The sequence below is a fragment of the Pipistrellus hanaki genome (assembly GCF_964339955.1).
Source record: "Pipistrellus hanaki genome assembly, chromosome: 5".
NCBI classification, from domain to species: Eukaryota; Metazoa; Chordata; class Mammalia; order Chiroptera; family Vespertilionidae; genus Pipistrellus; species Pipistrellus hanaki.
The window spans coordinates 69,571,442-69,598,118 of NC_140507.1; the positions used below are offsets into that span (position 1 = coordinate 69,571,442).

The following is a 26,677-nucleotide window of genomic DNA, read 5'->3' on the forward strand; positions in this document are numbered from 1 at the left end:
AGAGCCAAATATCAACAGCACAACGATTGAAATTTCTTTTGAGAGTCAAATTTTTTAAACTTCTTCAACATAGACTCGCCCAGGCCATGGTATAATATTTTGTGGAAGAGCCACACTCAAGGGGCCAAAGAGCCGCATGTGGCTCACGAGCTGCAGTTTGCCAATCACAGACCTAAGGGATAATTTTTTTGAAAAGTGATGGATGAACAAAATAATAATAATAAAAAAAAGTTAGCATCACTCATCCCACTCTGAAAGCATTCATGTTGATGTGATAAAAGACTATCTAACCAGGACATGCAGCAAGGCGACTGCCAGATTAAAAATAGAAATGTAAGCGCGGGCACCTGACTGCTAATTTGTCGATGTAACGAATGCGGTCACGGAGACAAAGAGGGGCCCGGAACTCTGTGTGCGTGCCTCGCGCCCCCATCTGCAGACACCTGTGGGTAAGGGCGCTGGCCTGGTGAGCACACACAGGAAACGGGGAGCGGGCGCAGCAAGAAGGTCCTGGTGATTGCACCTCTTTTTGTATCACTGTGAGTGTCTCTGTGGCATCAGTTTGTGGTTTCCTGACTGAACCCTTTCTTCTCAGGTTTCCAGAGACTATTCTCACATATGGGGGGCTGGCCTGGGCTGGCTTCATTTATTCTCTTTAGGGTAACCTTTCTTTTAGAAACAAAAACTTCCCAGGACAGGGAATCATGCCTTCTTCCCCTCTGGCACCTCAACCCAGTGGTCTTCCTCCTAGTGGCATCTGAAGGAGGGCATCGGGTTTGTTCCGGAAACTCAGAACCTGAGTGGATGCACTGTGGGCTGGTGGCTGCTCTTCTGACCACGTGGAGCGGTTGGCCAGGTGTCTTAGCTCCATCTGCTACGACACAATACCAGAGACTGGGCAGCCTAAATGACAAGCAGATATTTCTCATCGTTCCGGAGGCTGTGAGGTCCCACCTCAAGGTGCTGGTGGTTCTGGTTTCTGGGGAGGGCCCTCTTCTCATTTGCAGGTGGCAGCCTTCCTGCTGTGTCCTCACATGGCAGGGAGAGAGCTCTCGTCGCTTCACCTTTTTTCAAGGACTGTGGGCACGTCAAAGACGTGGGCACGTCTGGGTGGCACTGATCCCATCATGGGAGCCCTCTAGACTTCAGCCAAACCTAATCACCTCCCACAGGCCCCACCTCCTCATACCATCACATTGGGACTTCCACATAGGAACTGGGGGTGGGAGACACAAACACCCAGTCCATCACACCCCGTGTATGGTTAAGTGGTGGATTTAAACAATAAGCTAAATGGGATGGTTTTCTAATGAGTATAGGGCAGAATGGGCCACAATAGCTGAATCTGCTTCTCTGGGATGTGTTGTGTGGCCTGAATTTACTCGGGAGGGCAGTGAGTACAAGTGTGTGCAGAACAGGCTACATTTGGGATTGGATTCTGCCCTCCTTACACATCAGGCAAGTGACACATGACAGACACCCCTGCAGCCTGGGAGCCTTGTTTTAGGGGGAAGGGACACAACTGGACCTGGCGGGGAGGGCACGGGTTGTCTCAGGCATCCACTCCCGGGAATGAAAATGGATTCTAAGTGGGGTGATGCTTCAAGACAAAATGAGGGTGACTGTGGCTTTCCAGCATGATAGAGGCTGGCTGAGGAACAGGGTCTTAGAGGTGGGGTCCTGCCTGCACCCTGGGAACCACACCATGTCACAGACAAGTGCCTGCTTTGCTACTTAAGATCCTCCTTGGGTGACACAGATGATCCGGTGATGGACAGAGACGGGCCGGTGCAGAGAGTGGGTCAGCTGAGGTTAGCCAGAGAGAGGAGCCACCACGAGCCAGCACATTGGTGTGAGGCAGACAGAGGAGCAAATGCGGCACTTAGAAGTAGGTGACCATATCATTTATCCCCAGAATCATAGTGCTCTTGAGATTGGCAGGGGCACTGTTAACAGTCATCCCTGGACAGTGTGTGTAAGCTAGGACTGTCTGAGACAAGCCAGGACACATGGTCAACTTACCCAACACACCCTAGAAGAGAGTAAGTGAAGAGGAGGGAGAAAGGAGAAGAGTGTGGGAGGCGGAGAGAATATGGAAGAGTCAGAGAGATGCCCTGTGTGGGCATGTCTGGGTGGCACTGTGCTGGTTGTTTACAAAGTGTTATCTTAACCCCTTTCCCAGACAAGCAAATTAGCATGTGAGAGAAATATACAGTGATAGAAGCCTCTGCTCGCTACAGACATGCTGAGCCTCTAACAAACACAATTTCCAATGGATAGCAAACAAAGGGGAAATGAAAAATCGAGAAGAGCAACATTTAGCATGTTGCTTAATTCTCTTCAACCCCTGGCCTAAGAACAAGGGCCAGCACTTACTCACCCAGCTTTTAACAGCACAGAGAAAGCATCATGAGGCTATTATATTTGCATAGAAAAAAGTATAGGATAAAAGTGAACACATGAATCCAGCAAGTATGCATGGAGTAACTGTGATTTGGAAATGTGCTACGAATGGACCATGCCAAGGTGGTTCTTGATTGCTTCTATTTCATCAGACACAGCAAGATGGGGGTGCCAGAACTTCAAGAGTGATCCTATGGAAGGCCACGTGCTTAAAAGGGCTGGCAGCATGCTGAGCAGGGGGAAGATGGTGAAAGAAGATATGGAGCTAAAAGTAGAAAGTTCCATCAAAGAACAAAGCCCAGCTAAGGAAAGAAAGCTGGAGAAGAGGGCCGGAAGCAGGGGTGGGAGGGGCCATCCTAGGAGGAGAGCCTCAGGCCGGGAAGCTGGGTATGGACCTCTAGGCCTGGGTGCAGCGTCCACAATGAGCCCTTGAATAGCAAAGCTGTTCCTCTATGTTTGGGCCGAGCTCTTCTGTACTCTCTCCTCTCACAGAACCTCTTTCTTCCTGTGAGAGCACTTGCCTCCACTTGTTGTAAAGGTTCATTCATTCGTGTGAGTCACTGTCGGGCTCACCTTTGACCTGGACGCTCCATGAAAGCAGGGAGTGCATCTGTGTTTTGGGGTATATCATAACAAGCACAGTGCCAGTACATGGGGCACTCAACAAATACTTGTGAAATGAATGATGATATTATTCGGGACTCGTTCATAAGTGATCTCACCCACAGCCATGGCTTCAACCACTCTGCAGAGGCTGACAACACTCAAATGTCTGTCTCTGGCCCAGTTCTTGCCTCAAGAATCATGTATCAAAGAGTCTACTCAATATTTTCACATGAAAATGTGAGAGCATCTCAATTGCACTGATGGGTCCAAAACTGAACTTGTGAACGCCCCACTCCCCAATTAGTTTCTCCTGAAGTGTTCTTCATTTTAGGAAGTGGGGCCCTGTCCACCTGTACCAGGGCTTCCAGTCTTGACACCTCCTTCTTCATTCCTGTATCTCTTGTCCATCAGCAAAACCGTTCATTTCTATTCTCCTGGATTACCTGCATTACAATTACTTCTCTCCGTACACCATGGTGGTTAAGAGTGCAGACTCTGGAGGTGGGTTGACTGGCTTTGAAAAAACAGGTCCTAGCACTTAACTAGGAATTTGCTTAACTCCTCTGGACCTTATTTCCTTGTATACAAAATGGAGATAATAATAACAGTATGTGCTTCATAGGGTTTTTTGTGTTTGTTTTTTTTAAAAATCAATAGGATAATGCATAAGCTGTGCTTCAAAAGTGCTAGCTGCTGTCATCACCACCACCACCTTGACCTTTGGCAGCAGCATTACCATCACCATCATCATCATCACCATCATCATCACCACCACCACATCATCATCAATCCTCATCTCTACATCTCACCGTTGTCACCACCATGACCACCATCACCATCAACACCATCATAAACATCATTATTACCATCATTATCATTACCATGGCTATATCCCAATCTAAGATACCATCATCTGAATTACTGCAATACCACCTAACATCTCCCCACATCCATTCTGGCCTTCTTCCAATCTATTTGCCACTATGTGACCCAAGTGATCTTTTAAAAATGCAACCTGACATCATTCATATGCTTAAATGATATCAGTGACTTCCCACAAAATCCAAAATCGTGGTTTAAATAGCCAATCTTGGCAATTCTTTAGCCTCAAATATGCCCTGTGCCTTACCACTTCAGGACCTTCTACTGGTAAAACTCTGCAATGTTGCTTATACTCATTGTTTCTCTGAATGCACAGTGTCTTCCACCCCATCTCTCTACTGAAGATGTCTAGCAAAAAGTCATTATTGCACTTGTTACTGAATCAAGTAAACCTATTTTTAGCCTTATCTGATTTGACCTTTCTGAGTGTCTGATACTACTAACCACTCTTTCCTCAAATTTTCTTCTAACTTTGCCTCCCCTGCCTGTTCTTTTGTTTATTTTTATCTTTCTCTGGATGATTTCTCTTTTTCCTTCACCTGTTCCTCCTTCTCTACCAGCCTCTAAAAAAAAAAATGATTTCCTAAGATTTCCTAATTGAAACACTTTTTCTCTTACTCTACTTACTATCTGTGGGTGATTCTATCCATTCACATGGTATCCATTGCTTAATGACTTTTGAATCTTCAACTGTAGGTCCTTTCTCCCTCCTGAGCTCCAGGTCCACTTTCCTCCATGAAGGTGTTTTTAATAAACACAACACATGTTAAAGCTGAAATCTTGGAATACCCTTTCTCTGTTAGCTCAATGAATGGTACCATCACCCATTCAGTTGCCCAGGCAAAAGCTTGAGTCATCCAGTCTCCTACCTTTATCTCTCTCCCTACATCTAGTTAATCATCAAATTCTGTTGATTCTGCCTCCTTAGATGGACTCGTCTCTGTTCCCAAGACCACTTCCTTACTTCAAGGCCTCGTCATTTCTCACTAGCACTGTGGCCACAGCTTCCTAACCCCATTCCCTTTCACCAGCCTTTCTTCTCTCCTGCCTTTTTTGTACTGCTATCAAAGTTTAGGGAAAAGAGATTCCTAAATTACTTTTCCAGAGAACTAGTGGCCCAACTTTTTTTTTTTAAATATATTTTATTGATTTTCCACAGAGAGGAAGGGAGAGGGATAGACAGCTAGAAACATCGATGAGAGAGAAACATCGACCAGCTGCCTCTTGCATACCCCCTACTGGGGATGTGCCCGCAACCAATGTACATGCCCCTGACCAGAATCGAACCCGGGACCTTTCAGTCCACAGACCGACGCTCTATCCACTGAGCCAAACCGGTTTCGGCTAGTGGCCCAACTTTTAAAAGAAGGGGTTCTTATGCAATTAAGAAATGGCTTAAGCAAACAGCCCCTCTGTGGTCCTTTCTTAGTGATCCACCATGCATATCGGCATATTTAATGTTCTGATAAGTCTTGTTGCAAAGAAGTCCATTCAGAATTGTTTAATCAAGCATCTCTCAAAATTCTTTGACCATAAAACTCCTTTTTCCAGGACACACTTCCTAATATCCTTCAGGATACTACAAGTCTGATTATCTTTCTTCTCTATTTGAAAATATGACAGGTAAGTGGATAAAGGCCAGAAAAAAACTCTTAGAGATTGCTGAGCAGGGTAACAACTAATACCCACATAACCAATGGCTTCCAATGATTGAGCTCCTACTATATGTAAGCGCTTCTCACTTACCATCTCTAATCCTTACAACAAGCTACAGGTGGGCACAATCCCCAATGAGGAAACTGAAGCCAGATTAGCTAAGAGTTGGGTGTAAGGCCATATAAACAATAAATAGCAGTATTTGGCTCAAGGTCTAGGTGGCTTTAAAGCCATGGCTACTTGTAATAAACAAGTGGTCTTTTGCCTGTAGGATTGGAAACAGGAAAAACATGAAGGCTTGAACATAAATTCCTAGAAGGCCCCACAACTTTCTTTGTTTTCCATCTCTTTTCTCATAACCCTCCTGATAGTGCCTTAGGTGCTAGCCATTCTTTTTGGGTCTCATTGCCCAGCAAGACATCAGACAGGTTCAGGAAAGCCTCTCCCCTGCTTAAAAACTGTGTTTCTTCCTAGTGCCTGAACAAGTCCAATTCCTCAGCCTGATATTCCAGACCCTTTCTTATCTATCATCAACATTTCATTTCTGATCTTGACTTCATACTTTTCTAAATATAACCCACGTTCCAGTCTAACAGAACTACTCACTGTTTAGCAGACTCCCTGCCTTTGTTCTTGCTGTTCCTGCCTGGTGGAAAGCCCTCTGCTCTCCTCAGAGCTGGCTTCAAATCTGCCTATCCTTCCGGACCCTTTGCATCAACTCCACAGAACACATTCTGGTCTGGACCATCCAGATGCTCTCTGGTTTTCAGTAGAAAGTCAGGAAGGTGCCCTGAAATTTGGAGGTCAGGTTGACTTCTGAAAATTACACCAGTAGGACCCACAGTGGATGGCATCAGCTATTATATCTGTAAAGATGATACACCCAAAGGAAGGCTCAAGAAGGAGTTAAGGAAATACAAAAACATCCCTCTGGAAGAAGATGTCCAGAGCTTGCTTACTCTAAGGACACAGTTGTACCTATATATCCGGAACCATGAGATGAGCAAAGAAGGCCCTAATCCAATCAGTTACAGGAAACAGAGAGAGTAACCAAACCATAATCAATTGTGATAACTGGCCAAGGCAGTGATCTAATCAATTACATTCTGCTCTGGTGTGTTGAAGCATAGTATGTGCTGTAATAGATGGAAGGCAGCCAAGCAGACAGATGTGCAGAGGTTCTGTGCTGCCAGCAACAATCCAAAGAGACACTCACTGAGCTCGGGGGATGCTGATTTGTAGGACAGGGGAAGGATTGGTAATGAGAGGATTCATCCAGCTTTCTCAGGCCTGGTTAGTTTTCCCAAAAGTCCCTTGCTTCCTTTGTTCAAGGAAGCATCCCAGCCAGCAGCCTTTGGAGAACCAATTTGGCTTTCTTTTGCATCGTCAGAAGGGAATATTCTGGGCAGCAAAAAGGGATATCCTCATTGTATCTACCTCATGGGGTCATTGGGAAGATTCGGTGCGATAATGTTTGTAGAGGAATTGATCCAGGCAGTACATGGTAATTGTCCAATAAATGTAGGCATTGAAATCAATCACTGTATTGCAACTCTGTTTCTGATGACAAGTTCTTATATGTGTGGTTGAGCTGAAGCTGAACTGGTTTCCTGGTGCCCAGGTGTCCTGATGACGGTGGGCACCTGGACTTGCAAAACAGTTCCCGTGACCCGGGATGAGAATGAGCCGATCGCTTGAAGTATTGCCTCAGAAAGGGCCTGCCAACCACTCACCTGTTCTAGGGCATCTCTAATTCATTATCACCCTCTCAATGCCCCCACCAGCTCCTGCATCTGAGCATCCAGGACACGGCTTGTACCATTTCTGTTCTATTTTCAATTCCATCATTTGTGTATCTCTCTAATTCCAACTCCATCTGAGTGTAAACTCTTGGAGGGTGGGGGCTCTTATGTCTCTTGCAGAAACTCAACTGTCATATGTAAGTAATGAGTAGAATCAAAGACCAAGCAAATGATCTGGGGTTCTAACGAAAGCTATAAAACCTGTCCCCCAGGCTACTAGTGAGGTAGGTTGCAGACGCCTTGAGAGGAGGCCTGGCTCTGCAGGCTGAGAACTTCTCCGTTGGTGCCCCCAGCCCAGGGTGGCTACTGGGGAGCCTGCTAGGCTGAAGGAGGGCCACTCAGCTGCTCTGAACGATGGGGAGAGACAGACAAACGGACGGAGCAGGCACTGCCTGCCACACTCACCCGGATCTCGGTGTGCACAGTGCATTTAACCAGTTTGAAGTTCTTCCCAGAGTTGAAGCTGTTGCTATAGAAGCAGACCTTGAGGATCCTCACGTCTTCCTTTTCCACATCTACTGGCACCACCACCATGGGCTCTGGGGGGCCTTCCGGCCGACATAGCGTGCCCACCTTTACTCGGCTCAGGGGCTGGGACACCCCAGACATCCTCTCAGACAGCAGCTAGGACCAGCACATCGCAATCCTGCGGGGACAGCAGAGAGACAGCCCTGAAGCGAGTCACGCAGGCCCACATGCCTCACCCCCCCAGGGACAGCACCCAAGGAGCTGAGACCCACGCAAACAACGCCTTCTCCCAGGCCCAGAAACCTCCCTGAAAGGCACTGGGGGGAGCTGAAACACAAAGCATCCGTGTGCAAAAACATCCGGGGACCATTTAAAACCCAGACCCGGAACTCCCAGGCGGTGTGCACCCTCTCCTAGGAGCCCCCTCTCTCCACTCCTTTTCTCTTCCCACGCTGGATCCTAGACAAGGGGCCCACACTTTGCAAACGAAGCTGTGAGAGGAGGCGGCCGCCGCATGGTTCCAAGGCACAGTGAGCAGAAAAAGCAAAGAGGACGGTGGAAAATAGCAGGAGAGAAGCAGGGACACGGGGAAAAAAATATGAGAAGAAACAGAATTGGAGAATGGGTGGCCTGGAGGGCACTGGAACGGAGACAGCAGGAAAGGACCCAGGTGGGTGGCCAGGCTATCAGCTGATGGCTTTGTCTGCCTCCATCCGAAGCCACCACCAGCTGGAACTCTCTGGGCAGGAGGCCTCAGGCCCACAGGAACGTGCATACGGCACATTGTTCACTGCAGGCGGGAGAACTCAACAGGAACAGCACTCCAGCTGCCCAATCTGGGAGGGAGCTGGCTGGGCCCTGGAGGACCGGCCCAGTTCTGATGGCAGTGGGGTTGACATTTTTATAGACGGTAAGAATCCTCGGGATCTTTAGTTCGCCCCGAATCTCAGCAAAATGGGTCCTTTTGAGCCAGCACATCCCTGTTGGTTTTACCCCCCACTGGTCCAAAGCAGGGGTGCCCGCAGGGAACAATGGGAGTTCCAGCTGCTGATCAGTGGTATCAGCCTTAGCTCTGCATTAGGATCCCCCGCAAAGGTGGTAAGAAAGCCTAAAGCCAGGCCCTGTGCTCAGAGATCGCCACTAAGCTGGTGTGTGGGGCGGCCCAGAATTGGTATTTTTATGTTTCCTATGATTTTTCTAACATTCAGACTGGGTTGGGAACCACTGTTCTAAACTAAGCTTTGGTCTCTTTCTGAACCCACACTTACAGAAAGATTTCTCCCTTCTAACAAAAGATTGGGGGACAAGGGGAGAGGGACACTTGGGGGGACCTTCCTAGACCAGAAGAAGTTGGGAATTGGCAATGTTAAAATACAAATGCATGTCTGGCCAGTGGTGCTCAGTGATTTGTGGCTCTATGAACCAGGAGGTCATGGTTCGATTCCCAGTTAGGGCACATGCCCTGGTTGCAGGCTCGGTCCCCAGTGCGGGGAGTGAAGGAGGCAGCTGATCAATGATTCTCTCCTAATCATTGATGTTTCTATCTCTCTCTCCCTCATCTTTCCTCTCTGGAATCACTAAAAATATTTTTTAAAGAGATGAGTACATTTGAAATGGTTACTTGAAACCTATATGATCTTATTTTTAAAAAATACAAATGTGGAATCAATATATTGGAAGCAGAAGTAAAACCCATGTTCATTCACACTATACTGGGCACCAGCAAGCAAGATTCATTCTTCTGGAAAGCCCACTGTGTATGAGGAGACAGAAAGAGGGGCAGTGAGGGCGAGGGAAGGAGCAGGGTGTATCCCTTCCATGAGGGCAGGCAGACGCTGGCCTGAGTCCACAGGGCAACCAGAATTTGAGACAAGACAGATGGAGAAAAGAATCTTCCGTCTGTTTTATTTTAGAGACTAATATGAGTATGCTAGAAGTATCCATGCATTTTTCAACCATTCTCTTCTAAGCATTTCCTGTGAGCCAATGCTCTGCTGGGTGAGTGGCATGTGCCTAACTTTCCCCAGACCCTCAGTAAGGACTCCAGAGGAAGTGCCTTGAGAGGAAACCCACTAGAGGAGTGGCAAGTGTGGGACAGGGAGGGCAAGACAGCCAAGGGAGGGTTATCGATTGAGTTACCAACACTTGGGCAGAGTGAATCCACAGAGCTAGCTACTCCTGCCAGGAAGGGAGAGATCTGGTCATTTACACACCACTTTTTTTCTTCATTATTTTGAATTTATTGGGTTGATATTGGTTAATAAGATGAGATGGTTTCAGTGTGCAATTCTAGAATACATCATCTGTATATTGTATTGTGTATTCACCATCACAAGTCAAGTCCTCTTCTATCACCAGTTATCTGCCCATACCCTCTTCAACTTCCCCACACCCCCTTTCTCTCTGGTAATCACCATGCTGTTGTCTGTGTCTATGTGTTGTAAGGGGGTTTGGGGAAGGGGGAGGTTGTTGTTCTTGTTGCTAAATCCTTTCACCCTTCTCACCCAGCCCCCAATCACCGTTCCCTCTGACAGCTGTCAATCTGTTCTCTGTCTATGAGTCTGTTTCCATTTTGTTTGTTAGTGTATTTTGTTCATTAGATTCCACATGTGAGTGAAATAATATGGTACTTGTCTTTATCTGACTGGCTTATTTCACTTAGCATAATGCTCTCCAGGTCCATCCATGCTGTCACAAAAGGTAAGATTTCCTTCTTTTTTATGGCCAAGTAGTATTCCATTGTATAAATGTATGGGAGTGGGGTGGGGGTGGGGGCAATGGTTAAGATATGTACACATATAATACCTTAATTTTAAAAATAGGGAAAAAAGATGTCAGTAAAATTTATGAGATCTGGCGAGTGCGATCTAAGAAACCCCATTTGAGCACATTCTGGGCATTGTTTTCTGAAGAGGAGAGTGAAGGATATGAGTCCTCTCAGAGAGGCAGAGCACAGGAGCAGGGACAGAGCAGGGGATTAGAAACCAGGGTCTGGCACAGAGGCCAGGGCAAAGTCTGGGGCAGAGAGGGGATAGGCAAGGGTTAGATCCCCTCCCCCCAGTGCTTTTAACCCTGCGCAGCTACAGCCAACGGTGCAATGAAATGTGGCCCTTATAAACTTGAGGAACCAGGACGATGTAAACATGTAGCAAGGATGTGGAGCAACAGGAACTCTCACGCATTGCTGGTGCAAACTCTGGAAGCTAATCTCACGGTTTCTTACAAAAACTAAGAATACTCTCACCATACCATTCAGCAATCATGCTCCTTGGTATTTACCCAAAGGAGCTGAAAATTTAGGTCCACACAAAAATCTGCACATGGATGTTTATGGCAGCTTTATTCATAATAATTGCCAAAAGCTTAGAAGTAACCAAGATGCCCTTTTGTAGGTAAAGGGGTTAATAAACTGTGGTACAACCAGATAATGAAACATTATTCAGTGATTTAAAATATGCTCTATTAAGCCATAAAAAGGCATGAAGAACAGTAAATGTATATTGCTAAGTAAAAGAAGCCAATCTGCAAAAGCAACATACTCTATGATTCTAACTATATGACTCTACATAGACAATAAAAACACCAGTGGTTTCCAGGTTGGGGGAAAGAGGGATGAATAGGGAAAGCACAGAATTTTCTAAGCAATGAAAACTATGTCTGTACGATACTAGAATGATGGATACATGTCATTACACATTCACCTGACCCAGAATATACAGCATCAAGAGCACAATCCTAAGGTCAACTGTGGACTTTGGGTGACTACAATGTGTCAATATAGGTAGGCTCACATCGTAACAAATGTACCACTCTGGTGGAGGACGACAAAAGTTGGGGAGCCTGTGCAGGTATGGGGGCAAGGGCTATGTAGGAAATCTCTGTACCTTCCTTTCGTTTTGCTGTGACCCTGAAAGTATTCTTTCAAAAAGCTTATTAAGAAAAAATTAAAGCTGAGAAACTACAGCCAAATAGTTGACCCCCTGCCCAGCCTGACTGGGCAGTGTCTAGCCCACATAGGAGTCAACCCCCACTCCAGTCCTGACCAAAGAAAAATGCCCATATTGTGTGTGTGTGTGTGTGTGTGTGTGTGTGTGTGTGTGTGTTTATTTGAGAGAGAGAGAGAGAGAGAGAGAGAGAGAGAGAGAGAGAGAGAGAGAGAGAGATGAAGGGATCAAGCCTGCAACCTAAGCATATGCCCTCACTGAGAATCAATCTGATGACCTCTTGGTTCACAGGTCAATGCTCAACAACTGAGCCACACCAGATGGGTGCTCATATTGTGCATCTACTGCATTGGCCATCACCAGCATGTTTGCAGGACACTGGTCTCTCATCCTCATCAGTTTCCCCTGACCCTTGGTTCAGGATCCATCATTCACAGTGGTCAGCATGGCTCCAGATAAAATATTTTAGCCAAGTCATTTCAGTCACCCAGGATCTACCTGTACTTTCAGCCCAATGCGGGCTCCGGTCTGCCTTTAGTCCCTTGCAGTAATAACCTATTTATTTCCAAAATAGTTACAACTTTAAAACTTTAAGAGAAACATAAGTGCTTTGCACAACAACCCTGGGAGATGGGCAGGGAGGATTATGCCCACTTACAGATGAAAAAAACATACTCAAGAAAGTTTAACCCATCTGGCCCAGGATTCACACTTCCTGAATAGCAAACTTGGATCCCAAAGCAGATTAAAATCCAAGTTCAAAGTTTTCCCTTCTTTCCTATCTGTCTTTGAAGAAAGTAGTTATCTCTTGATACTACTGGAGTTGGCACAAACTTTAGCAAGAAGAAATTGATCATCTTGGCACTAAATATCCCGTCTATGACAAATCCCTTCTTGGCTTAGAGAGCAATACCCCTTCCCAAGCTAGGCCTTAGTTGTGTGATCACAAAATCCTCTGACTCTCAACTTGTGACCAAAAGCCCTGCCCCCTTCCCCAGCCCAGACCTGAACCCGCAGCCTGGTAACCCTGCTCCCTGCATCCTGGCCGACCCTAGACCCTGTGAGCATCGTGGAGAGAATGTCCCGCCACACAAGTGAAAGAAAACCCTGGCTCTGAGCCATCGTGGGCTCCAGCTCGCCTCCCAACCACCAGATCTGCCTAAGTCGAAGCCAAAGAATAACAAACACAAGGAAATGGGCTCACATTAAAACAGGAAAAGTTTTGATTGGCTATAAGAACGCCTTGGCCCAAACCTGCAAAGGTACTAAGAAAAGTTGTAAAATCTCCGAAGTCCTCAGGAAGAAAATTAATGACTCTTCCTGAATGGCAACGTATTCACCTGTCTGAACAAGGGGGGAATGGAGCAGAATTTAAGTCCCTTCAGACTCTCTGGTTTGTACCCAGGGGTGTGTTCCCGGCATGGGAAGATGTCAAGGTTATACAGGGGTCAGTATCCCAGAAAAGTACAACCTTACACTTGAAGACATTGTAGGGTCATGTTACATCTTACTGAACACATACTGTGTGCCAGGGAGTGTAGTAAGTCATCTCCAGTCTCTAGGAAAGTTCCTTCGGATTAGTAATGTTAGCCTCAGACCTTAAGAGAGAAAACTAAGCCCTTCGAGGTGACTGTCCAAATCACACCACTAGGAAGTGGCAGAGATTTAAGGCCACTAAGTTGTCTAGCTCTGAAGTCCTTCATGAGTAATGTCCCAGACTGGTGTAGCGCTACAGCCCTGAGGACATGTTTTAAACCCAGGTTTGATGAGTCAGATGACATCCTGCCACCCATGACCTCATGCCACCTTTCTAACTAATTGTCCCTTTTCATGCCCCCTTAAATCTGGACAATGCATTTTACTCTCGGGACTCTCAGCATCTATTATCACATCTGGTTTCCCAAGAGGCCAAGCTTCAATGTCAATTGCTAAAGACCAGAGGGCTGGTGTCATGGCTCTCCTGCCACCATGCTTTGGAGTTAGTGCCCAGCTCTGCCACTAATTGGTTCTGATGGGTCAGAGTTCCCAAATAGCAGTAGTAGGTAGATCATATTTGCTTTTAATGATATTTTCCATGTCCATGGGAAAATGGAAAAGATAAGGACACTGCAGAAAATTCATCATAAAGTTAAATGTATTCCATTTGAAGAGAAGTCTTTTATTCTACTAGAGGCCTGGTGCGTGAAATTTGTGCATAGGTAGGGACCCTAGGCCTGGCCAGCAATCAGGCCCCATCGGGGCCTTCCAGTTGCTGTCAGGGCCTTCCTTCATTCTGCACTGCCCCCTGGTAGCCAGAGCATGTCATAGCGAGCAATCAAACACGTTGTCTCCAGTCGAACTCCCAAAGGGACAGTTTGCATATTAGCCTTTTATATACATAGATGTCTTTCCACCTTATTTGGGGTTTCCAATGCTCATTCAATGATGAAATAACAATAGTCTTTGGAACTTGTAAGTGAAGCTTGGCCTTTTAGGGAACCAGACAGGAGAGGGGACACTGGGAGCTTGAGGTTAAAATGCATTATCCCCAGGATTGAAAGTTCTGCCATTTATCAGTTAGTTATATGACCTGGATAAGGTCACCTTGCAAGGCCTCCATTTTTCTCTAAGGAATGAGGCTAATAATACTCATCATACAGAATTTTCTGTAGAATCAGATATTACTGATGTCAACTTCCTGGCACATGTATTTTTTGCCTATGACTTGGCAAAAAAAAAAAAAAAGAAGAAGAAGAAGAAGAAGAAAGAATCAGAAACCCAATAGTTCCCACTTGCAAAAAATTGAGCTGGCCTAGTAAGTGCAGGACAGGTGGCTGTGGCAGCCTCTTCCGTCCCCAGTGCGCTGAGGCTGCATTCCATCAACATCCGCCTTCCTCCATCCACCTGCCCATCTGAAAAAATCACCCCTACCGCCTACTCTTTGCCCACACAGGGTGCCACCGTCGGTCTTGAGAACACCACCGAAGTGTAGAAGGAAACCTCACAGCAACTTCAAAAACACCAGCCCTTTGGGTCTTGAGAAGCCAGAATGTCACAAGACACACTTTATTTCCACTCCGTCTCTGAGTCACTTCCTCTTGCCATTTCCACATCAACAAAATGGGGAACACACACATGCCTTTCCTCTGCAAAGGCCTGCTGAGAGCAGCCACCTAACAACTTGGCAGTGACCTTGCAGCTGGGCCCTCCTCGCTCCTTGCAGTGCCCCCTCCCCAGCTCAAGCCCTTTCAGCCCCCAGGTCCCAGGGGTCAGCATCATGCCTGCTCCAGGGCTGCACAAGCCATCATTTGGCTAATCCCTTCTCCTCCTCTCCAAGCATCCCTCCCCGTTACCTCGCAGAAGACGGAACCACAAAGGTTGTGATTATTGTCAGCTACAATGCAATGTCATTCAAAAACATTTATGGAGGCTCTCACACACTTCCAGCCCGCCACCTCCACACACGTTACCCACTCAGCATCATTCTCTCTCCCTCTCTCTCTCTCTTTCTCTCTCTCTCTCTCTCTCTCTCTCTCTCTCTCTCTCTCTCTCTCTCTTTATATTTTATTGATTTTTTACAGAGAGGAAGAGAGAGGGATAGAGAGTTAGAAACATTGATGAGAGAGAATCATCAATCAGCTGCCTCTTGCATACCCCCTACTGGGGATGTGCCCGCAACCAAGGTACATGCCCTTAGACTGGAATCGAACCTGGGACCTTTCAGTGCGCAGGCTGACGCTCTATCCACTGAGCCAAACCGGTTTTGGCCATTCTCTTGCCAGTACCTGCCGACCGGGAGGCCGCCTGACCTGGGGCTGGCTTCAGGGGCAGAAGGGGAGACACAGGGATACATGACTTGTTTTTCCTTGTTAATGGCACTTCTGTTCTCCTCACTAGTTCATGGACTGTGATCCCTGCTGCTGAGCAGCGTTTTCTTTACTTCCTATGTGACCCGTGGCCTCCACGGCTTCTCCAGCCCCTCAAAAAACCATTCACCTTACACCTTATCTGCCAGTTCATTGAGTCATTTTGGCTGGCCTGTTTTCCTCCCTCCTTTCTTCTTTCTCCCTTCCTCAGTCATTCCCCCTCCTCGTTCCCTCCTCTAGTTCCTTCTTTCTGTTCTTGCTTTTCTTCTTCTCCCCTTCCCCTCTTTCCACCTTCCTCCTTTCCTCCATACTACCCCTGCCCCTGCCTTCTATGGCCAAAGTGGGGGGTGGGAGGAAAGGCATGCCAGCCTCTGAACATACCAAGATAAACAGAAGAGGGTCCCTGCCTACCAGAGACTCATAGTCTAGTGAAGAGGGGGGAAAAAATGAAAATAAAACAACTAGAGCATGATATGAGCTGGTAGGGGTCTAAGCTCGGTGCCAGAAGAGCACAGAAGAGAGCTTACAGGGGTCCCTGGAATTCAGGAAAAGGTGGCACAGCAAGGTGCGGAAACCAGATGATCTGATATAGGGCTGCCCAGGAGAGTGATAAGGGGCTGTTGGGAAATGAGATGAGAAAATGGCAGCATGCTAAAGAATTTAAACTTTACCTTGTGGAGAAGCAGATTTTCATTTAAAAAAATATAATTCTGGCCATAGGCAAAAGCACAGGCATGAGCTAGGAGGCAGCAGGAGCAATTTGAGTGAGGCCATGGTATGTTTCACAACTGACAACCCGGGGGAATTATGACTTGAGTTGTCGCTTTTGCCAATTTCTCTGGTGTAAATGCTTCCATTATCACTAATTTCGAGTTGAACTCACTGAAAGAGACCTGGGGAGAAATGGGTGCTGCCAGTAGGTGAGAGCTGTGCACACCACTGCCTGAACACTGAGAGTCCCCGGAGGCCAGATTTCAGAATCGCTTGCCTCAAACCTGCCTGTGGCCCTGGTGTCACCTGGTCCCTGCAGTGGCATCACCCCCACACTTCCAAACAGCTAGATACAAGGTGCACGGAAGCACGGAATTTAAGATGTGTTCCTCCCTCCAAGGACCTTCTGTTACTACCCGATCTCCTAAAAGTTGTAATTTTTCAAAACACTCTCTTTGTCATCTTTAACCCCAAACTAAATTCCTCCCGAGCCTCTCCACTTCAAGGCATGGTCTCAAACGTTTGCTTCTCTCCCAGCCTTCAGCTCCAGTGAATCTCGTCCCCTCCCTGTGTGCACTGCGGTGTTGGCTGTTGAGCAGGGAAATTTGATACCATGATGAGTCAACACTTCAGTTGGGTATTTGACAGGGTTCTTCCCCATTTTCCCCAGCGGTTAGTAAGGCCAGATGACGAAGAGCGGTGTTCTTAACTGGTCAGGTGATTCCTCTCCACCACCGCTGATCACGGTGCGTAGTAAGCTGAGGACCGAGTGCTGTTTCAATTGGCCTTGTTCACACCTTTCCACTTGGCATCAAGGAGTTTGTGTTTACAGGACTTGAAGCACCATGCTGAGCGCAGGAGTAGGAGAGAGAGTGACTCTCTCTCGGGCAGACCACAAAGAATTCCCTAAATCTACACAGGCTGGCAAGACAGGCCCAGCGTTACAAAATGCAGTTTGCAAAATGGGATAAATGTGAAGTTCCTCATGTAGATTTAAAAAAAAAAAAAAAAAAAAAAATCTTCCCCAGGCGGGGACAAGGAAGATGTGGTTTAGCAATGACATGGACTTTAAAAGTGGGGCTTAGGCTGTGAACTCACGGTTAGTCACTGTGATGTGGCTGCCAAAGAAGTCCATGCAGCGTTGGGGTGACCAGCATGTCTTTAAGATAAGAGCAGTGATTCCCCCAAGGCTCTGCATGCACATGACCGCAGCTGCGCACTGCCCGCCCAGGGCCCCGCAATTGGAAAAATTGTGTTCTAGGGTGAGGACGTTCAGAGGCCCCTGTGGCTGGAGACTTGGTCACATGATGCAGACCCTGAAAACTAAAGGGGAAGGGGAGTGATGACGGGATTGCTGGTGTTAAACAGTGGTAGGGCTGCCATGCAAAGGGCAGAGCCAACTTCTTCATCCACGTTCAAGTTAAAAAAAAAAAAAAAAGAAAAGAAAAGTGCAACAGATAAGAGGGAAGCGGGTCTCTGTGTTTGCAGAACACACAGTGCCACTTTCCCGAGTGCTGGCCCCTGGCAGTCCTGCTGGTGTTTTCCAAGGCAGAAGTCACTGCCATTGGGAGGATGAGGAAACATGACTGGGCAGCTGGCCCAGGGTCACCTTTGTTAAGTGGTGGAGGCAGGACCAGGACTCAGATTTCCCACCTGAGCCCAACAGACACAGCCTACAGCCCAGGTGCCATCAGTAAGCCCGCTGCCCTGGCCTCTGTGTCCACACATCAAGGCTATTCCTGTGCCAAAACAGGGTCACTCAGCACCCTGCTTTCCTGATGCGGCCCCAGGAATGCTGCTCCAACAGAAACTAACACATAAGCGCATCAGTTTCGAGCCATGCAGCCCTAAAGGGAATGCTAGCTTTTTTTATGTATTAATATGTATAACAATGATGGCGACATAGAATATTTTAAGTTATATTTTATGATACATTTAATACACAGAAACAAATGACAATAAAAAGTAAGCTCAAGCTGAACCCGGTTTGGCTCAGTGGTAGAGCGTCGGTCTGTGGACTGAAAAGTCCCAGGTTCGATTCCGGTCAAGGGCATGTACATTGGTGCAGGCACATCCCCGGTAGGGGGTGTGCAAAAGGCAGCTGGTCGATGTTTCTCTCTCATTGACGTTTCTAGCTCTCTATCTCTCCCTTCCTCCTCTCTGTAAAATATCAATAAAATATATTTAATTAAAAAAAAAAGTAAGCTCAAGTAGTGTGGTGTGCGTTTGTTTTTTTCAACCAAAAAGTACAAGCCCACATCTAACGGTACAGGTGTTGTCCCCTCGTCTATTCCCTCCCGGAAAACAACGAACCCATCTTCTGAACAAGCTTCTCCACCTGCCAAGCCCCAATCTGCTGCTCTCTGCAAACGCAGGATACACTACAAATCTGCTTTGTGTAAACAGATATCAAAACCATTAAACATGATGATGTCCCCCATCTGTACACTGCAGCACTCAGCTTTCATTTTCATGCGAATTGGATAAAACAGCAATTTAGATGCCCCATCAAACAAACAGGATGCCACCTGTGTGTGAAAAGACTTGGAAAAATTAAAAATAGATGGAAAAATCCTCAGCAGTTAAAAATGCTAAGGAAAACAACTTCGAGGCACCAGTACAAACCTATTCAACAAGCCAAGTTACTGAGAGGAAAACAAGCAGAACTTATGTTTATTGGCTTGAAGTGGTTCAATGGCCAGTTGTTGATTCAGAACTGGCTTTCTGAAGAGCAAGCTAGTTCAGTATATAACAACCCACATGTGTCAATCTTGTCACCCAACTTTGGGAAATGCCCCCCACATATCTAAAGGGGTGGGCATGGATCATTTGCACAGAGATGTTCCTAGCGGTACTATTTTGGTTATTGTTGTTAATCCTCACCTGAGAATCTTTTTTCCATTGGTTTTTTGTTGAGAGAGTAGAAAGAAGAGTGGGAAGGGAGGAGATAGGGAGAGACAGAGAGAGAAACATCGATGTGAGAGAGAGACATCGATTGGTTACCTCAGGCACATGCTTCTTCTGGGGCCAAGGACTGAACCTGTATCCCAGGTACATGCCCTTGACCAAGAATTGAACCTTCGACCCTTCAGTGTGCAGGTCAATGCTCTAACCACTTAGCAATACTTGCCAAGGCATAGCTGTACTATTTTTTAATAAATAGTGAGGTTGTGAAATCAGAACAAAATGCTCAGGAGCCATTCTAGCAATATCACTAAAGAGAAGATATGAACCTGAAAACCAGGTTTCTGAATCCTACCCAAAATCAGGATTAAAGTGAATAGGATAGAATGATACTGACATAAAATCTGCCCAGAGAACCCTGGAACTAAAGAAAGTTATCCTCAACTCTGGGCCATCTTCCAAGAAAACAGAGTGACCGGCAACGCCTCTGATCGAGGGAGCAGGGGGCTTGGCCCCACTGTCACTTGACTCCCCCTCCATCTCTAGCACATGTCCCCCTCTTCCCTTCTCCCCTCCTGTGTGCCTGTCAAAGGACTCACAGGAGCTAACATATAGCACTTCCCTAGACCAGTGGTCGGCCAGCCGAGGCTTGCGAGCCACATGCGGCTCTTTGGCCCCTTGCGTGCGGCTCTTCCACAAAATACCACGTGCGGGCACGCACGTACAGTGCGATTGAAACTTCGTGGCCCAGGCGCAGAAGTTGGTTTTCGGCCTGGGCGAGACTATTTTGAAAAAAGTGACATTAGAATACTCAAGGGGCCAAAGAGCCGAATGTGGCTGGTGAGCCGCAGTTTGCGGACCACTGCCCTAGACCAACCCTGGGCACGATCAGCCCATTCGATTCTAATAACAAATCTGCAGGTAGGAACTGTTCTCACCCTGAGGCAACAAGGCTGAGAAAAGAGACTTCCCATAGGTCACACAGCAAGTAGAGTCTGGGACTTCCCGTGAAAAGAGGCCTTGGCCCATAGACACCCCGGGGTAATGTTCCCAGGGCCATGGATTCTCATGGAGAGAAGAGTGGACTGTTGGACCCCAAACAGCCTCGGTCCCATGGCTTCTTCACTCTGGCAGCCGGCATGTGTCTATGTAGATATTGACAGAGTCTCTCCTCGACCAAACTGCAATCAGACTTCTCTGAATCCTCTGCTCGACTACACCAATACCTCAGCTTCTGTCTCTGTCCTTCAGCAAGAATCCTGCTCAGTGGGTTCCGCCAGAATTCTCCCCCTTGCCATAGCGAAGTGCACTTCTAGCTGATCAAACGTCTCGCCCACACACATACCAGCCCCGACCCCTGGGGGATATTTGATCACTGTTGCCTGCCTTCAGGGAGAATCTGGTTAGGCCAATTTAGAAAAGATTACCCAATCGTCTTAGTAATTCCTCACCCACTCATCTCACCCTGCTCCTGGCTACAAATGCCCACTTTCCCTCGTTTTATCTCAATTCTTTCCAGTGCCACAAGCCCATTGTAGTACTCCTCCACGTGAAGTCTGCTGTACTTGTTTTAACAAGTGTTTGAGTACTTTTTTTTTCACAATGTATACATATGCCTATGGACAGATCTCAAGCTGTGGTCCCACACTAGTGAAGGGAGACCTCTGGGGCTGGGGCCCAGCCGTCCGTATTTTTAAATGCCATCCCAGGTATTTCTGACGCACTCCCAGGGCGAGGGGAGAACAGCTGGGTCAGCCCTGGTCTCACTGGCGAGCACTGAGTTTCGGAGAGACTGTAATGTGAGGACTCTCGGCTGGAATAGGTTCCCCCTTCCCAGCTCCTCTGTAACTCCCCCCACGCCCACCCCCTCAGTGGTGATCAGCAGACACTGGGCATAGTGACCCCTCTCAGTGAGTTTCCAGTTTTAAAGGCAGGACATTTCTGGGTATTTCTGAGGCTCTGGTTTCAGAGCACAGTAGTGGTTTCTGTTTTAACTTTTTGTTGTTACCCAAGCCCATTATGGGGAAATAGAAAGAAAAGTAACAGGTGGTTTCAGCTGCTCACAGCTCAGAAAATCGGAAAGTTTGGGGGGGGGGGGGAACTCGGGTTGTTTACGGTTCCAAGGAAGGGTAACCCTATGTGCAGTGGCAAGGAATTCCCCAGCTCATAGCCCTTTTCACAATCTTCCCAACCACGACTGAAGCTGCTATAGGATTTTTTTTTTTTCTTCCCTGGTTAGAAAAACAGAATAAAATACTAAGGGAAAACCCAACCCGAAATTTCCTGAGCCTGAAAGGTGGCAAAATCAGTTATTCTTTGAAAAGAGCTTTGGAAGAGAAAGGTCTCAACGTCGGGCATACACACTCAGAGCCAGGCGGCCAGGCTAGGCCAGGGCGGAGCTGACCCTTAGGGTCCCTGGGGAGTTACAACTTGAGTAGGAGACCCTGAGAATGGGAGTTTATGGACAAGTAACTCAGCAATGTGTCGTGCAAAGAAAGAAAGAAAATGAAGGAAGGAAAGAAGGGAAGGAGGGAAGAGAGGAAAGAAAGAAGTAAAGACAGTTGCGTAATTCTGTCTTTCTCACCCCGATACAGAATTGCCATCATAAATTAATTCCTGTTTGTCCTAAAGGTAATTGAGCCCAGTCAACATGGCTCAGGAGGTCACGGTTTGATTCCTGATCAGGGCACATGTCTGGGTTGCGGGCTCAATCCCCAGTAAGGAGCATACAGGAAGCAGCCGATCAATGGTTCTCTCTCATCATTGATGTTTCTATCTCTCCCTCTCCCTTCTCCAAAATCAATAAAAATAAGTAAACAATATTTTTAAAAGGTAATCGATAAGGAGACTACTTAAGCACATGCAACTAAAAGTTTTATGAAAACTCCAAGGATTATATGCATATTTGCTACACAAATAGGCTCCCATGGTTACAACTGGGTTGTATGCAAAAAAGGAGACACAAAATTCAGACAATTATAGTAGAGAGGTTAAGTTCTCCTTTTGATGGGTTTGGTTTCAATGATAAATACTACTCAAGAGTCACTTCGGCCCCCTCTATAGATACGTTTGACCCAAGACTGAGAAGCCAGGACCCCACTACCTACTTCCAGCCCCAAGCAGCCAACTAGGGAAGGGAGGGGCGTGGCGCATCAGCATCCTGGGCTTTAGTTCTATAAAAACCATGACTCCAGCTCCCCCACGACGGATGTAAGTCTATGTTTAACCCAACGGTCTTTGCCCCTTTCCTTTGCCTCTTCTTTCATTGAGGTTTCTGAAGACACAGGAAGTCTGAAAAGAACTAAGAGCAACCCACTTCTCCACAGCTTCACCGCAGACAGGCTGGTGGGAGAGAGAGCAGAGCAGAGCCCAGAAAGGGCCCAGCGACAGTGGAGAGGCTAAAGTGGGCCCTCCCTGCACAGGGGGGTGAGCCGGGAGGCCCAGCAGCAATGAGTGAGAAGGCAATGTGGTGGGTATGTCCATGTCCAGGTCTTCCAAAGCCCCCAAAGAAACCAGTTCCAGCTAGGACTCCTCTCCTTCTGTGGACTGAGAAGGTTCTGGTTACCACGCAAACAACAGCTAGAGCATTTAAATTCGTTTGAATCACATCCGACTTTAAAGCCAGAAAGACACTTAGATAACTTGGCCAAGTCACCTCACCTGTCCAGGCCTCAGTTTTCTTATCTACAACATGAGGGGGATTACGTGAGAAGAACGTGTTTCTAATAAGGTCCTAAGCATGAATATCTCAAACTTAAAAGTGATAGCCTGGCTCCTGAGGTGGCTTAATTCTTCAGTGTTTAGCTGAAAATGCTTCTAAGGTTTGCATAACTCCCCCGCCCCCCCGCCCCCCCCCCAAAAAAAAAAAAAAAAAAAACCTTTCAGTGGCTCTCGATTTCAGCCCTGGACCACATTAAATTCTCCCCAAAGTGCTCTCTTTGGATTTAAAATTCCGAGAGCTACAATCATTAGCCACCAGGAGAGACCCTGGGTTCTTGAGGGAGACGTGAAGGTTCTGAGGTGGGGAAATGTGAGAGATGAGAAGTAGTTAGGAAGTAAAGAAAAAGGATATAGGGTACCGATAAGAGAGACAACATAACTACTAAGATAGGAAGTCACAGGTGGTGAGAACTAGGGCTGAAGGGACTTAGAAACGATCTGTTTTTACTTCCTTTGTCTTACAGATGAGAAAACTGTGGTCAGAGACATCAAGGTGGAAATATTCACTGTGGGCAGCCGAGCAGTACCTGCAATGGCGCCCAACCACAGAACTAAGGACCTGGGTCCTTGTCAGGAGGCCCGTCTCCCCCAACGGAAGTCCCCTGGTACCTGCTGGGGCCCAAGCGATCTCTATGGACTATGATGCCAGCCAGCCACAGAGTCAAACAGAGTAGGAAGCCTCTGTCTTCTAGAACCTTCCACACCTGCATCCAACACCTCCCTGGTCTTTACCTCCCTCTTCCCCCTGTGGGCTGGCCTATTGGGAGAGGCTTCTTCCAGCCTGAGCCAGTGTGCCCGCCTTCCCTGAGAGAGAGTCTGTGTTTTCATGGCACACATGCAGTCACAAGTGACAAATTCTCAAAGCTGGCCCTCCTTCCTCTGCTCTCTGGAGGTGGGGCTGGCCCCTTTATGAGGGAGAGGACACTGGCTCAGAAAGGCACCGAACATCCCATACCAGGACCACCAGCCACTCATACACATTTTAATGTCAACTTCGAGAAGCCCATAGAAACTATTTTATTTTATTTTATATATATATTTTATTGATTTTTTATGGAGAGGAAGAGAGATGGATAGAGAGTTAGAAATATTGATGCAAGAGAAGCATTGATCAGCTGCTGCTTCCTACACACCTCCCACTGGGGATATGCCTGCAACCGACGTACATGCCCTTGACCGGAATCGAACCTGGGGCCCTTCATTCCGAAGGCCAACACTCTATCCACTGAACCAAACCGGTTAGGGCCCATAGAAATTATTTTAGACAAGCTATGCTGACACCAATGATGATACCAGAGGCCATGCAGCCTCCCAGCAGTGGCCCTGGGAGGGCAGTCACGACTTTCCTGCCCAGAGCCTGCCCTGAAACTCCCAGCTCTCTGGGTCTAGATTTAGGGTCTTAGGATTTTAGAGCTTCATGGGCATTGAAGTCACACACCCCTGGACCTTCGCCCACCGCCTTGCAGGCACAGCTGTGGCTCCTGCTCAGGGCTCAGTCCGAACTCTGGTCCCTGCTCAGCCTTGAGCTGAGGTGGCAACCACACCCGCCCGGGTCCCCACAGCGCTGGCTGCGCAGATTAACCTCCCACTCGCGGGTTCTATTCTGGGCTGTCAACACCGCCATCATTCGTCACACGCCTAATTGAACATGGCTGTGGGCCAGGTGAGTGGAATAAAGAGTCCGGAACACAGGCTTCCCTGCTTTCTGCTGAGGCTCACGGCCCTTTTGGGAACAAACAGGTCATATGAGCAGAATACTGAGCCAGGCGTGGATGGGCACAGTGCACTTAGTATATACACAGCTGGGCTCACAACGGCGGGGAGCAGGGCTCAGTGCCTACCTGAGGGTAGAGAGGCCACCATGGGGGACGCATGCAGAGCTGGGGGAAGGACACAGCCCAGGTGGTAGGGTTAGAGGCTTCCTATGTCGAAGCCCTTTCCCCGGGACCTCAGGATGGAGACTGCATTTGGAGATGGTGATTAAGGTAAAATGAGGCCATTCGGGTAGACCCTATGCCAATCTGACTGGTGTCCTGAGAAGAAGAGGAAATTTGGACACACAGAGAGCTACCAGCTGCATGAAGAGAAAAGAGCATGTGAGGACGTGGCAAGAAGGCAGCCATCTGTGAGCGAAAAGAGGCCTCAGGAGAAACCCACCCTCCTGACGCCTTGATCTTCGACTTCCAGCCTCCCGCACTGTGAGGAATAAATGTCTGCTGCTTAAGGCTGCGGGGCTGTGGCATTTTGTTTCTGTGGCTCCAGCAGACTGTCGCAGGCAGGCGCTCTGGGTTCTCTGGTTTCCACCCTTTCCCTAGCTAGTGGCTGTGACCTTAAGAAGCCATTTTGGCTCCCTAGCTCCTCCCCCACTGCTTCTGCAGTGAGGTGTTCATGAATTACGCCCATGGACCGGCCCAAAGGATTTAGCATTGGAGTGGGTCCCTGAGATCCTACAGTCTGGTGGTATACAGTCCGGTGAGTACCCCTCAGGGTAAGATTGTTACAAGTACAGGTGGGGCAAAGGGGACAGAAATCTTTATTTTGACAGGAAAGGTGATACACAGCAGGTTGGGAATGACTGGATCACAGTGGGTAAGGCTGATCCTGGGAAGGGAAATAAGCCAGGCCTTGGTGCAGGGCAAAGCTGGGACCTGCATAAGGTCTTCTTGTCCCAGTCTAAGGCTTGGGTCTAAGTTTTCCTGCTGTGTCCAGGGCAGGGTAGGGGGAATCAGGAGAGATGTCCAGGCAGGGTCTGCACTTTTGACGCCCCCGCCTGCTGCCCGGGGAACCCTGGAGGCTGCAGGTAGAAGCCTGGTAGGTCGTGTAATCCTATCATAAACTCTAACGGATGAGGACCCCGTGCCTGCTACCTCCAGTCCCTTCCAACTACACACATGACCAAGAGAGCACTGGGTTCCAGGCCCTGCTCTGCAACTTGCCGTGATCTTTTGACCAAGCCGGTTTACCTCTCTGTTCCCACCATCCTCTCTGTAGAAATAGGAAGGAAGTCTGGACCCTTGGTCACCTCAGGCTTGAATGCGCTATCTGATCACGGCAGCTCAGGCACAGAAAGATAGCAGACAGCACCCTGTTCTGTGCTCTCACCCCCCGGCGAATGTGGAGAAACCATCAGGTATGTGGTCAGACCTTGTAATAACCATGTTTCCTAGTTTCTGTGTTTTCTGCTTTGACCTCTGGGCCTTGCTGACTCTGGACTCTTCCTCCCAGTGAGAACCCAGTTGTTGAGAGGGTGCCTTGCATATGCACGCCAGCCGACCCAGAGCTCACACCGCCATCTCCTCCTTTATCTACTTCACATTCCAGACCACCATACTCCTGCCCTGGTCACCCCAAGAGCCACCAGATACCAGACAACTAGAAACATGCTCTGTGCCACCCCCACAGCCCCGTCATGGAAATTATCCAAACTGCCTATCTTAACTGAAGCCTGTTTGCCCTGTCTCACCTGTTCCTTCCCAAGAAAACCATGTTGAGGACTCTTACCCACATTTCTCCCTCACCCCCTCTGCTTCCTGACTTACCTGGTGCTTCCCCAGGTGGCCCTGCATCGTGTCCCGTGCCTCCTGTTTCTAGGGACCTGTGAGTATAAACTGCTTCCTTTAGGACAGTCCTCTCTGAGCCTGCATGGCTTACCACACCTGCCTAAAATAAATTCCAGGTCCCCTCGAAAAGACCTGCCATGGCCAGAACCTCCGGGCCTGTGTGCAACCCCTCCAGT

The 26,677-nt window shown here is 47.8% G+C and overlaps 1 protein-coding gene across 5 annotated transcripts in view; it reads right to left on the reverse strand.

The window, feature by feature from the left end:
* Positions 1 to 26,677, reverse strand: part of PTK2B (protein tyrosine kinase 2 beta) — a 115,734-nt gene that overhangs the window by 41,353 nt on the left and 47,704 nt on the right. For all 5 annotated transcript variants that reach the window (XM_084884385.1, XM_084884384.1, XM_084884387.1 and 2 more), the window contains exon 2: positions 7,755 to 7,995. In XM_084884385.1, coding sequence (XP_084740511.1) covers positions 7,755 to 7,958 — 204 coding nt within the window. In that variant the 5' untranslated portion in view covers positions 7,959 to 7,995. The remainder of the gene's footprint in view (positions 1 to 7,754; positions 7,996 to 26,677) is intronic.